At 46.0% G+C, this 12,589-nt stretch overlaps 1 protein-coding gene across 4 annotated transcripts in view; it reads left to right on the top strand.

Annotated features, from left to right (window-relative positions):
* The window catches only part of macrod2 (mono-ADP ribosylhydrolase 2), a 444,340-nt gene that overhangs the window by 389,457 nt on the left and 42,294 nt on the right, over positions 1-12,589 (top strand). For all 4 annotated transcript variants that reach the window (XM_080848946.1, XM_080848947.1, XM_080848948.1 and 1 more), the window contains exon 9: positions 9,733-9,814. In XM_080848946.1, the coding sequence (XP_080705072.1) occupies positions 9,733-9,814 (82 nt within the window). The remainder of the gene's footprint in view (positions 1-9,732; positions 9,815-12,589) is intronic.

The raw sequence follows: 12,589 nt of genomic DNA, 5'->3' as shown, positions 1-12,589 counted from the left end.
CACGCTCAGCTGCGTATCGTACGTACACCTCAGTGTGAGATCCTCGCTGGTGAACGCCCCGGGGGGGGGCAGATGGTTCCTGTGTGAGAGGGGCACCCGGGAGAGCAGCCGCAGCACAAACCCTGTGATCCTGCAGTAGAGGCTTAGCGAGTATAACAATACGTAGTATACATTATTGATTATGAAATATACTTTTAGTCCTCCTTGTGATTTTATTATCTGCCCCAACATATTCTCTTCACCATGTCTCTCGGTTTCTCACTCTCTCTGTCACTGACTTGTTGTTGAACCCACTTGCCTTCAGGTTTTTTTTTGTGTTTTTTCTCGTTTTTGTTTTATATTTCATTTTGTTTTGCTGTGACAAATAGACAGAATGGCAATCTATTCCCAGATGCTCACTTCTGTGCCCACCAAGTCATATCCGCCCAAACAGAGCGCACAGAGCGAACACATAAAACAGACTACTGCTGGGAATTTGCTTTCAGAACGCTGCATGTGTGTGAGAGCTTGTATGCGTGTATGTGCGTGTGTGTGTGTGTGTTCATGTTCATATGCGTGTGTGTGTGTGCGCTTATTGCATCTCCTCCGTTTCTCTCAGTGACAACCCTGTCCCCTGCTGTGTTTTCCCAGTAGGAAGCAAGATCACCGAGTCCTAAAGACTTACTCTCAGCACTCGGCTTTTTTTCAGCCTCCACCTTAACTCTGCCCCCCCCATCCCCGGCACACACACACACACACACACACACACACACGCACGCACCCTCATTCATAAGTCGGCTGGCTCAAATGTAATTATTTCAGCCATGGGGCAGTCCTATGGCTGTCTTATCAGGAGCAAACCTCAGAATTGACTCCTATCAGTCTCATCAGCTGAGTCTTTGCTGTTTTTGAAGAAAGGCTTCAGCTGGGCTCAGCTGCAAAGACACAGTACAAGCACAGCAAGTACATATTTTGAATGTGTCTATTTTAATTATGTGTCTGAGTGTTTATTTTCATTGTTATTTATTCGAGACAGAAATAAAGCTATGTGGTGGCTTTAGGGCAACAGTTTTAACTGTACTGCACTGTATGTATGTTACTGTGCACAGGATGCAGGAATTACAGGAATGCTTACATAGAGTACAAGTGTGTTCTTTATATTCATGCCAATACGCAAGTGTGTGTGTGTGTGTGTGAGTGTGTGTGTGTGTCATTGTGTTTGTGTTTGTGTATGTGCATATGTTTGGTGTGTGATTAAATACCAGCGGGTCCCAGCTCCTTCTGTGGAGAGTGAGAGGGACGCTCGGTGCCCCCTGTATCTGGCACGGCCGCTGGATCACTCATGCAGTATTGATGCCCTCCTCGTGCCGCTGGCACCCAAACTCTGGGCAAGATGGAGAGTGTGCCCGCGCTACCCACAGGCTGGGAGTCAGACTTGCTGAGCTTGGCTCATTACCCCTCTCACTCTCTGACACTGCAGCACAGCGTTCCTCTTTAGAATCATCGTCCTGTTATCAGATACTCGCTCTCTCTCATCCTGTCTTCTGTCTCTCCATCGCTTTCTCTCTTCTCACCTCATTCATCCTCTTCTCTCTCCTCTGTATCTCTCTCTCTTCTCTATCTCTCTTCCTCATCTCTCCCACTCTCCCACTCTCTCTTTCTCCATCTCTCTCTCCTTCACTCTCTCTTCTTCTCTTTTCTCTCCTTCTTCCTTCCCCTTCTCTCTTTTACCCCCCTCACCACCACCCATCCTCTGTCCCCTGCCCCCTCATAATGGGACAAGCCCTGGCTTTTCATCATTGTAATTACTGGCCAACACCACATCCTGACGATTCACTCCTCTGGATCAATATGCTATTGGTTACATGTTCACATTACTCCGATGCATGTGCCCATTACATTATCTTAGTGCTCTCATAGCGCACGTTTTGTCAATACTTTCCACAGCAGAAGAGCTGATGGGGCCTCCCAGAAGAAATCACGCCTTACTCAAATGCTTTAACCACATATTTCTTTGGAGGAGCAATTATTTTATTATTGTCAAAGCCAATGATCTATTAATGTCTCATTGGGAGTGGGAGAAAGGGTGGTTTTGTGCCATACTTGGCTTCCATTTTCTGCTATTTTATTGCAATTACCTTCAAGTGGATTGCATTCTACTAGTAAGATAAGTTCAGTCAATAGGAGACGTTGTCTTTCAATGTGGGCGCTGCATGTGCACATGTTATCCTGAGTGCTGCTCGTCTCATAAAAGGATCTTTAACGCCCTCATTGCTGTTTGAACTGTAAACACAGTCATGCTTTTGCAACAACAGCTTATTTGTAGTTTGCTAATTCAGTTCACCAACTTAGATGTTGTGAAGAGCACATTTCTGAGAATCCAATCTCCATTTACATACAGATAGATCAGCTCTTATCCCTGGGTGCCTGATGAAAATAATTGAAGACTGCTGCCGTGGTGTTGTTGCTGCCATTGTTGTTGTCTTTTTATGACTATTATTATTTCTCCTAATCTATATGGAATTAACTAGGATGTGCACCATTTACAATGTTAACACATCTATTTAGTCACACTTTGCTAAGCATCCATGGGGGGAAAGAGTGCATCTGCATCCTCCAGCACTCATCCTCTCTGTAGCGGCGCTCATAATCGCTCGCAGACTTGTGTCGGCATGAGCCTCTCCCGACAGTCCCTGTGTGCATCTCTCAGGCACTTCAGTTTGGAGAAGGGAGGCACTCTGGATGTTTCCCCTCTCGCTTTTTTATGTTTGATGTTTGTTCATTTATTTATTTATTTTTACAGATGTGTGCTTCCTTAAAGGATTTTGTCAGCCACTGCTTTGATGTATAGATCCCGGCGTTTTGTTCAAAGGCCTGACCTTTTCTGCCCCCTCCAACACACACACACTCTCTTTCCCCTCTCCCCAGTCTCTGAAATGTTAAAATTAGTAGCAGGGCCGAGCAATTCCCCTAGACCACTAGACCTCCACACTCACCACCACCATCACACTACCACCAGCCCTGTCTTCTCCTCTCCTCTCCTCTCCTCTCCTCTCTCCTACTCTACTCTCTCCTCTCTCCTCTACTCTCTCCTCTACTGGCCTTTCCTCTCCTACACCTGAAGACTGCCTCCCAGCAGACTGGGTCAGTCAATGTCACACTGACCAGCCGACCTGAGGTTCACTGCTCCACTCCGGTGGCTGTTTGCAGATGCGGTTGTCACCTGTCAGTCACTTTGGCACTTTCCCCCTGCAGCCAATGGCCAACTAGGGGCACACAGAGGTCAACTTCTGCCATCGATCATCTATGCTGAGGCATCAGCTGGTGGATACACACACACACTCACACAAATACAAATACACACCTTTGCACAGACACACACACACCCTCTCTCAGTCTCAGAGGAAAATGACTCAATTAAGCATGGTCTCCTTAGAAGATGGATTTTCGTTTCCTTGACAGGGTGAAATAATCAAGTTATTGTGCATGTTTCCCGAAGTCTGAAGTGGGAGGAAGAGAGTACTCTTCCCTTCACTCCCCTCCAAACCTTAGAAAAAGAGAGAGAGCGCATGTGTGCAAGCTGGAATGGTAGCTAATGATTGGTGAATATAACCCAAGGGCAGTAAGGACCACTCAGGAATATTAAACTGTACTGCGCTCTTTCATTCAGCCCTACGCCTGTAATCATGGCTTGGCTTGTCAGTACAGAAGAGGCCTTAGCCAAGGTTAGACTGGGGGGAATGTGAGGGTTAGTTAATCACCTCTGCCTGGACCTTACCTTGGAATGCAAAGCTTTGGAGAATTTGTCTGAAATGTCCAGGGCTGAATGTAATTTTCTCCCCTGCTGATCAGGCACCCCTAGAACATCAATCTTCATACAGCAATTTGAGTCCTATATCATCATTACCGATCCTATTATAGCTGTCTTTTAATATAGGCTCCTCCTCAGTGTATATAGGACTCCCTACCTTCTTTTCTGGCGAAGATCAAAGCATCAGTATCTTTATTTTTTTGTGTGTGTGAGAGCATATGGGTTTGTGTACATACACAAATGTCTCATCTTTCCAACCTTGTTTATGTGCATTCTCATGCGTTGCCATCATCTGTGCGCGTGTGTGTGCGTGTGTGTGTGTGTGTGTGTGTGTGTGTGTGTGTGTGTGTGTGTGTGTGTGTGTGTGTGTGTGTGTGTGGCTTGTCTGTTCCATCGGCTGCCAGGCCTCTTTAATTAGTGACCATTCATGCGCTGTAAGGCTCAGGTGTGTGTAATTACACTGCTAATTAGGGCTGGTAACTATTCACCTGCCTATCTCTGTCTCTCCCCGCGCTCCAGGCCTGTGATGCCGCTAAATACTAACACACACGCTAACACACACTTCCCCTCTGTGTCTCATCTGGCCTTCCCTTTACCGGGATCAGCAACCTATTTGAACCCCTGACCCCTGAATGATCGATCCCCTTTGACCCCTTGGCTCTCTGAGAGCCGCTGTATTCCTCTCCAAAGGCAACTGTCTCGCATTGATTACGTTGATTTTTCCAACTGCACCAAATGCATGGTTTCATTTGGTCCTTGATGAAACCCCTGCATTGACCCCCCTAGTGACTTTGAGTATTGTGAAAGAATATCCTTTATCTGCACTCGCGCCCCCTGGGAATTGAATCCGTGACCTCGGCATTCCAGGTGCCCTTCGCTCTCGGTTGATCTTCAGTATCGCCTGATGGATTCCACAAGCCCACTATTCAGTAGGTACTAGAGCAGGTCCCCCTCTTAGTCATATGGTGCTGCTCAGCATCCCTTGGCTGGATCTTTAAGCTAATCCAGGTGCAGTCCTGCTTAGAAAAAAAAAACAAATCACGTATGGCAACGTGTCCTTTTTATTGCCAGTGACAGGAACAAGACGGAAACACCAGTAACAAAGTGCGTGTGCAAACTTCGCCCATCTGATATTTCTGGCAATGTCCCCATGTAATTATGAGCACGGGTGCCCTGCGATGACAGATCATCTGTTAGCTGCTGGTGGAGAGAACGCCACGGCACCTGGTGGGAGCTCAGTCACTGGTGCTGGCCCAGAGATGCAGTCCCAGTGCCAATCCGCCCGCCCAGCCCGACCGCCTGCCTGCCTGCTCGCCCCCCCCCCCCCCCCCCCCCCGCCTACACGCCCGCCTGCCTGCTCACCCCTCCGCCCGCCCGCCCACCTGCCTGCTCACCCCTCCTACCCCAGCGTCACACACTCACGGCAGCACCGCTAAAGACTCCACGAATAAATAAATAAGTAGATAATGAGAGAATGTATAACAAATAAATAAATAATAGCCATGTACCATTGCTGTTCTAAATGCCATGCTAATATGTGTTAGCATTGCAGCTACTCAGGGCAAACTTCCAGCATTAGCACTTTAATTAGTTCCTGTCCTGAGATGGATCCTGAGCAGTGGTTGGAGGCACGGTTTGAGAGATTGATATGCTGCATGCATTTTGACAGACATGGGCGCTGCTGTTTTTGACATCTTCATGGTGTCTGGGCTTTGTGTGTAAAGCAAAAAAAAGTACATCTTGACCAATGTTAGGAGAAGGGAAGGTTTTTAATTGTCCTTTTGTGCTGGAAAACACAGTGAATAATTTCCTGCTCATGAGCTTTCCCTCACACCAGCCAGCCAGCCTTTTCCCTCCCACTTCAGAAATGGGCCCTTTGCCCTGAACGTTACTCTGGGAGCGCACATTTCCAGGCAGCGTCCCCCACCCCCCCACCCCCCAACCACTGGCGAGCAGGGACCCAATCATCTCACTCCCTCCCCTTGGCAACGGCCCTTCAATCAGAGATGAGTAATGGCAGGGCCGGGCCGGCGTGCAGCGATCCCAGCTTTCTAATTACTCTTTCATTAACTCTCTCAACCTTGGCTTCGGCAGGGTTTCTGCCGGCTGCCGCTTCGCTGGGGCTCCCCCTTACCCACCCACCCACCCGCACTCTCAGTCCACGTTGGGTCCAGGGCTTTATCAGTGGCCGGCTCCCAGCATACCTTTATAAACGCTCTCTAACAAGCCAAGTGTCTCTGTGTGGAGAGCGCACGGGGCACTTTTTAAAAGACCTGTAAATAAATTAAATGGAAAGATTGCCCCTCGGTAGAGAGAAGCAGGGCTTGTTGTACATCCACACAGGTCTCTGTTAAATTGGGCTGCCGTGATTGAACGTACAGCATGTGAAGGTTGGCAAGACTGTATTGAGAGTTTAATACTGTGTCTGTAAAATGTCTTGACATAGCACATAGTGGTGCTTATGAGGAAAAGCTAAGCGCTAGGCTCAGGGGTTTTACAGCACCTTTTTTTGCCGTCGCAGAATGTCTATCTTAACGGTGCAGTATTGCACTCCTTGTAAAGCAGAACTCATAACACTTGGAAGATGCTGCATGTGTAAACATTGATCTGCCGTGTCAAAATAAACACGAAAGCTGTAAATAAGTTTAATGGGCTCCACCACACACACGACACCAGTAGACGCTGATCGATGACTACTGCACCACACCGGCATCTCTGTAGCATGGTAAAAAAAAAAAATGAACACGAAATGTGTTTTTAGTTGGGTAGTATTTGAAAATGTATGCTAATGTATTCATGTACAATCTAATAATTAAATTAATGTATACATATATATCACTATTATATGCTGTAAAGCATATTTCTAAAAGGCTGCAAAAATATTTCATTTAATATCTATGATTGGCCTTGGGCCCAGGAAAAGCACAGAATGTGTAGAGAAAAGAATTGCCCTCCCTCCCCACTCTTTTGCCCTGCCTTCATGCCTTCTCCCCCATCCCAGGTGTTGTGGAGAGTGTGATGTTGGGGTGAGTGCCGGCCCTCTGAGCCCAGCTCTACCTCACCTCCTCTCTCATGCACCGTGCGCCCCAGGAGTCCGCCTGTCCTTTAATGATCTACATAAAAGCAGAGCAAATCCCAGCACGACGCTTCAGATGTGTCTGTGTGTGTGTGTGTTTATGTGTGTGTGCCTGTGTTCTGTCTCCCTTTGTGTACACCTTTCCAGTGTGCCTCTCTCTGTATGTGTGAGTGGATGAGTGTGTTTGTGTGTGTGTGTGTGTGTGTGAGTGAGTGTGTGTGTGTATGTGTGTGTGTGTCTGCGCATGCCACTTTCTCCCTTTGCGTACATCTTTCCAGTGTGCCTGTCTCAGTCTGTGTGTGTGTCAGTATGTGTGGGTTTACACATGAAGGAGAAGGTGGTGTGCCTTGGGGTGCCGTGCTTGTGTTTGTATTTGTGTTGCGTCTCTGCGACTCCACGCGAGACGTAAACACATGATCTCAGCGGGCTCCCCCTTGTTAAGGAGGGAGGGGAAAAAAGCAGAACAGAGTGAGCGTGTGGGAGTCTCCCAGGGCTAGGCTGGCCTGCTCCCGTCTGCGCGGGACTCGCAGGTAAAGCAGCGCAGCACCAACTTATCCCTTCTCCTGCCACCAATAAGCTCAACAGCCTGTCGCTGCGCCTACAGACTTCAAAGCCTTCGTAAAGCCGCCTTGCATTCTCCACCGGGTCAAGGAGGAGGTGAGGGAGAGAAAATTAAAGTTTTACAAACAAAGACCTGACTGCTCTAACACCTCCTCAAACACACACACACACACACACACACACACACACACACACACACACACACACACACATAAACCTCTGGGACATATTACAAAAATAAAAATGTTGCACTCTACGGTCACCCCTTGACATTTTGCTCCAAAGGGCAGGTTATAAACTATTAAAGCAGCGGTGTGTTCGGACGCCCCGAAGGGGAGCCTGCCTGTAAGAAAGAAGTCCTCATGTGCCGCAGTGGTGGCTGTGGCTGAAGGGGCCAGATCCTCCCACGGGGGAATCAGAGCTTCTCAGTCGCATCCTTCGCCCAGAATACCTCCACCTCCTCCTCCTCTATTAGGGGACAATGGGGAGAAGGTCATTACATGGTGATGTTGGAATACTGCAATAGTCAGTGGAGCGATTATCTGCCATCCCTACTGCGTGACATATCCTCCTCAGCAGGGGAAGCTGGTATACCTAGGGCAGTGTGCAAAAATGGAGAAAGACAGGGAGAGCTGAGAGAGAGAGACTCAAAAGAGCTGGAGTGGTTGAGATCCATAATCGTTGATAGGGAGGAACAGCCACAGGGCTGTGGTCTATTTTACACTCAACATGGTTTGGTTTGTTTACCTGTCAACTCGATCCTTTCTTTCCTCCCAGCGAACAGAGTGTTTGCATGGAGATGATTTGAGGAAATGGTGCATGAGGTTACATCCAACCTCTGAATGCTCTGAGAAAATGGGACCTCTGCACTTTATAATTATCTCAGAAACAAGCAAATGGCAGTATTTTCCATTGTGTGAGCCAACTGTATTTCGGGATTGGTGTACATGTGCGTTGGGTTTCATAAAAACATTTTCTTCAATTAAATAAGGACCAAACAGAGATTATTGTGTTTGGCAACAAAGGGACGAGAATTGGTAAACACCTCGACTCTCAGGCTCTAAATCCACAGCCCAAGTCTGAAATCTGAAAGACTCAGATCACACTTTCACCAGCCAAGACTTGGTGAACATCAATGCTTTTATTTTCAGTAGGGTGGACTTTTGTAATTTTCTCTTAACTGGACTTCCCAAAAAGACCATTAAACAGTTGCAGGTTATTTCAAATACTGCGGCTAGAGTTGTATCCAGGAATGAGCATAAATCCAGGTTCAAAACATTTCTCTCTTCATGTGCCTGTGCTCTAAAAATTGCACTCTATTCTATTTATTTTCAATTTACTCTCTTTGAATTGAATTATATTACTGTGTACTGTCTTAACATAACATAACTATATTTGTTCTTTTAATTACTACTTTATGTACTTTGCATTTTCTTTTGATTAGGTTTTTAACATTTTAATCTTTTATTGTTGTGCACTCTTAAGCACTTTGTCTTTATGCTTCCTTTGTCTTTATTTTTCCCATATAAACAAACATGCCTTGCCTTAAGCCTCAGTGGAATCCAAAAAGAGGGAGAGAGAGACAGAGAGGGGGAGAGATGGGGGGGGGCCTGAAATAGTTGCTTTTATCACTCTCCTCCCCACGCCGGGGTGTCAGAGGTGAAACCTGCAACTGATTCCTCAGGCCCTCGAGTATATGCAGGAGATTTGGTTTCTTTGTGATCCGCTACGTGGTGACGCCATCTGTGAAAGTCTTCACAGGGATTGGGGCGCAGGGGGAGGAAGGTGGACCTTGGGTGGTCTTGAATGAGGAATTAACTAATTGGTTTACTAATCTGCATTTAGGGTATGCTTTCCCCATTGAACTGGCAAGTCAAATGTAACAATGTTTCGGGCTGGGTGCTGCGTGTACAGGTCCAAAGTATATGCTAGGTTAGTTTGTGGTCAGTGCGATGGCTTTCAAGGCCAAACTGAGAATATCAATGTGTGATTAATGAGTTTTCCATCAGAGGCTCATACATCATGAATGAACAGGTGTTCAAGGAAATGTCACGGATATGAAGGCTGTTATTTTGTTTTGTTTGAAATCTCAATCTTATGCTTGAAGGTTGATGTTGAAAGCAGACAGCGAATCTACAATCTGCAAATACTATTATGGCTGCAATATGAATTGATAGGGCATGAGACGGTGGTTTAAGATGTCAAAATAAAATCAATTGACCTTGGGGTTATTTCCTGAATTCTTTTTCACTGTAGAACGTGTGCTGTTTTAATTATGAAAATCCTCCTCTTCTTCTTTGCGTAGGTGGACCGTGTCATATTCTGCGTTTTCCTGGAAACGGATTACAAGATCTACAAAGACAAGATGGCTGAGTTCTTCTCACAAGGTAATATTCCTTAACCCTGAATTCTGATTCTCATAACCTGTGCATGCCAAGTCTCCTGGGGTGTAGTGCTTCCGGCAGACAGATTTGTTTGGGAGGCTGTGAACATGTTGGCATGAGGTGATAGAAGGGTCAGCTCAGAAGCACTGTCACTATACCGCGTGTCTTCCCTCCGCATAATGCCTCAATGCTTCTCTTACTTCATCACAAGTTCACCTTTTGACCACGGACCGTAACTCTGCAGCGGAAGTATTAAGGAATTTGTTTGTTTGTCAGTGACATACTTCAGATTCTCATCCATCTGTCACACTGCCTGAGCTGCTTTTTACACAAGTGTCAGTCGAAAAAAATCCAATTCCCTTACACTCTACCACCTTTTTTGCAATTCAGCACCTGAAAAGCTGTCAAGGCGCGAGTGTGTGAATGTCACTAAACCACCACTTTCAAGCGGTATAAACTACGCACTCAAGCGAGTCGAGTCCACCTGTGGAGCAACGGTGAACTCTGCATTAACCTAGAAGCTGCCACAGCGTTCCAGGTGTAGAGACCGCCGTGTTGCTCCTACTGTATCTGGCACTCCTGGGGGACACTCAGAGGCCCCGATGTAGAAGGGGTTACACAGAGTACTCAAGTATTTGAGTAATCGAGCAGCTAGATCAAATTCTCGTTCTTTTACATTAACATTGAGTACTTGTTAATCTCATGATGCTAGAGTTGAAAATGGTTCAGTTTCTCACCATCGGTCTTTGTTAGCATTGACTACATTGAGCATACTGCTGTGTTTGTAGTCTTGGGTGAAGCAGGTTTTGGAGGGAGTTGAGAGCAGAGAAGAAGAGTTGATGAGTGTAAGAGTGTTTTAGAAGGCGCTGGAGAAGTAAATTGGTTTAACTTCCGAACTCGTCTGAAATGATTGCCTATACAACATAATAACCCCCTGACGATCTCAAGTTTTACACTAGCTCTTGCACGCACTCAGTTTTCAGAGCATACAAGTGGAAAGATGATGACAGTAGAAATCAATTGTTTGGAAGTTTTTTGATACCAGACGGTCATTGTGATAGAATATATGTGCTGCAGTTGTGAGTTAGGGATGGGTTTCTCCAGGATGGCTCATGTCTGATGTCTGATGTAATGGACTAGGCCACTATTTTACATGGCTAAACGAATGAAAAAAAAAAATAGTAAAAAAATATTAGTTAAAAATATGTAGTTAAAATGTGTTAATTTCATTAAAAGATATAACAAGAAAATATGATTCATTTCAATTTTAACCGGTTGGGCTTACTAATGATGACAAGATTTCACCGAAGTTGCGAAAAACTAGCTGCGATATCTATACTCTATAACGATATTTAAATATAAAGGCACTTGAAAAGAAAAAAACACTTTGTTGACTGAATGTATTATCTCGGTTGCTCCTGCTGTATCTGGCACTCCTGGGAACACTCAGAGGCCCTAGCTTATTCAGAAGACCAGATGCTCTCATTCTGGCTCCGTCCGCCCAGCAGTAACAGCGTCAGGCCTGTCTCCACCTCACGGCGGACGAGATTAGTGCACTGTCATTCAGGGTGATTGGTGAGGGTGTAATGGAAGCCGCCAGTGAAAGTGACCGGCACACACTCGTGAAGGCTTCTCTTGGATATCTCAGAGGGCCTGTCCCCGTTTCTGGGATGTGGCTGGGTGATTTAGCACTGGATTGGGCTCTGGTGTGGAGCCAAATATGGGCCATTATTTTTGTTAATTTGTTGGTGTACAATAATGTAAAGTGATGTTTGTTTATTCTAGGAGCAACTGACAAGGGACTTTCTTCAGAGACTACTGCATAAGTTTCCCAGGTCACGCAAAGCCTGTCCCTAGATGTGGACTTTTTGCAGTTGCTTCTAGAAAAAGCTCACATCACTTTACATTATTGTACTGAATTGATTGAATTATTTATTATATGCACACATGCATGCATGTTATCACTTAAGACATACGAAAAGTCAGCCAACTTTGGAAGGCGGGGTACCGGATAGGGCTGTAGTGTTGGTTGAGGATGGTGTGTTGTTCAGGTGGTGTCTGTTACGACACCACGTCATTAAGCATCTCTGGTTTAAAGGCTTTAATAAGCATTCCAGTGTGTGCTTGCATTGAACTGTAACACAAGAGTGGAAGAGTGGAAGAGCGGATGTGTTTGTGGTCTGTGAAGGAACAAACAAGGAGGAATAGAGGAGTTACTGCTATCTTTCTACAGCAAACACAACAATCAATGGAACTCATTTACCTGCAGACTCTAGAGCAGTACATTAATAGCAAGTTATGGGATTACACTCAATATTGTATGCACTAAATAACTCAAAACACTGGACAGGATTAGACTGGACTGGTTTAGGCCGGGCTGGGCTGGGCTTCTCCACCGTCCAGGAATCTCCCAATACCCTATGTCTCCTCTCCCGTGACCACTGTGTCCCCCGGTGGGACACCCGGTGTCAAGCCACTTTGCATTTCTTTCCCACATGCTGAATGCTGAGTGCTTATTTTTATTCTAGGTCCCCCAAGCTCTCTCTCTCTCTCTCTCTCTCTTCCTCAGACACACAAGCTTGTGCACACTCATTTAGACAGCCATGTATGCAGACACACACGTATCCAAAGACACTAATATGCTTTTAGCTGTCTGTGGTGCCTGTATACACACATAAACGAACATGCACACACAGACGGACGGACAAATGGACGGATAGATAGATAGATAATCTGCCATGGCCTGTCAAAGGAGGGCATTTACTGGAGAGCCTAATT

The sequence above is a fragment of the Sprattus sprattus genome (assembly GCF_963457725.1).
Source record: "Sprattus sprattus genome assembly, chromosome: 12".
NCBI classification, from domain to species: domain Eukaryota; kingdom Metazoa; phylum Chordata; class Actinopteri; order Clupeiformes; family Clupeidae; genus Sprattus; species Sprattus sprattus.
This window is presented reverse-complemented; position numbering and strand designations above follow the sequence as displayed.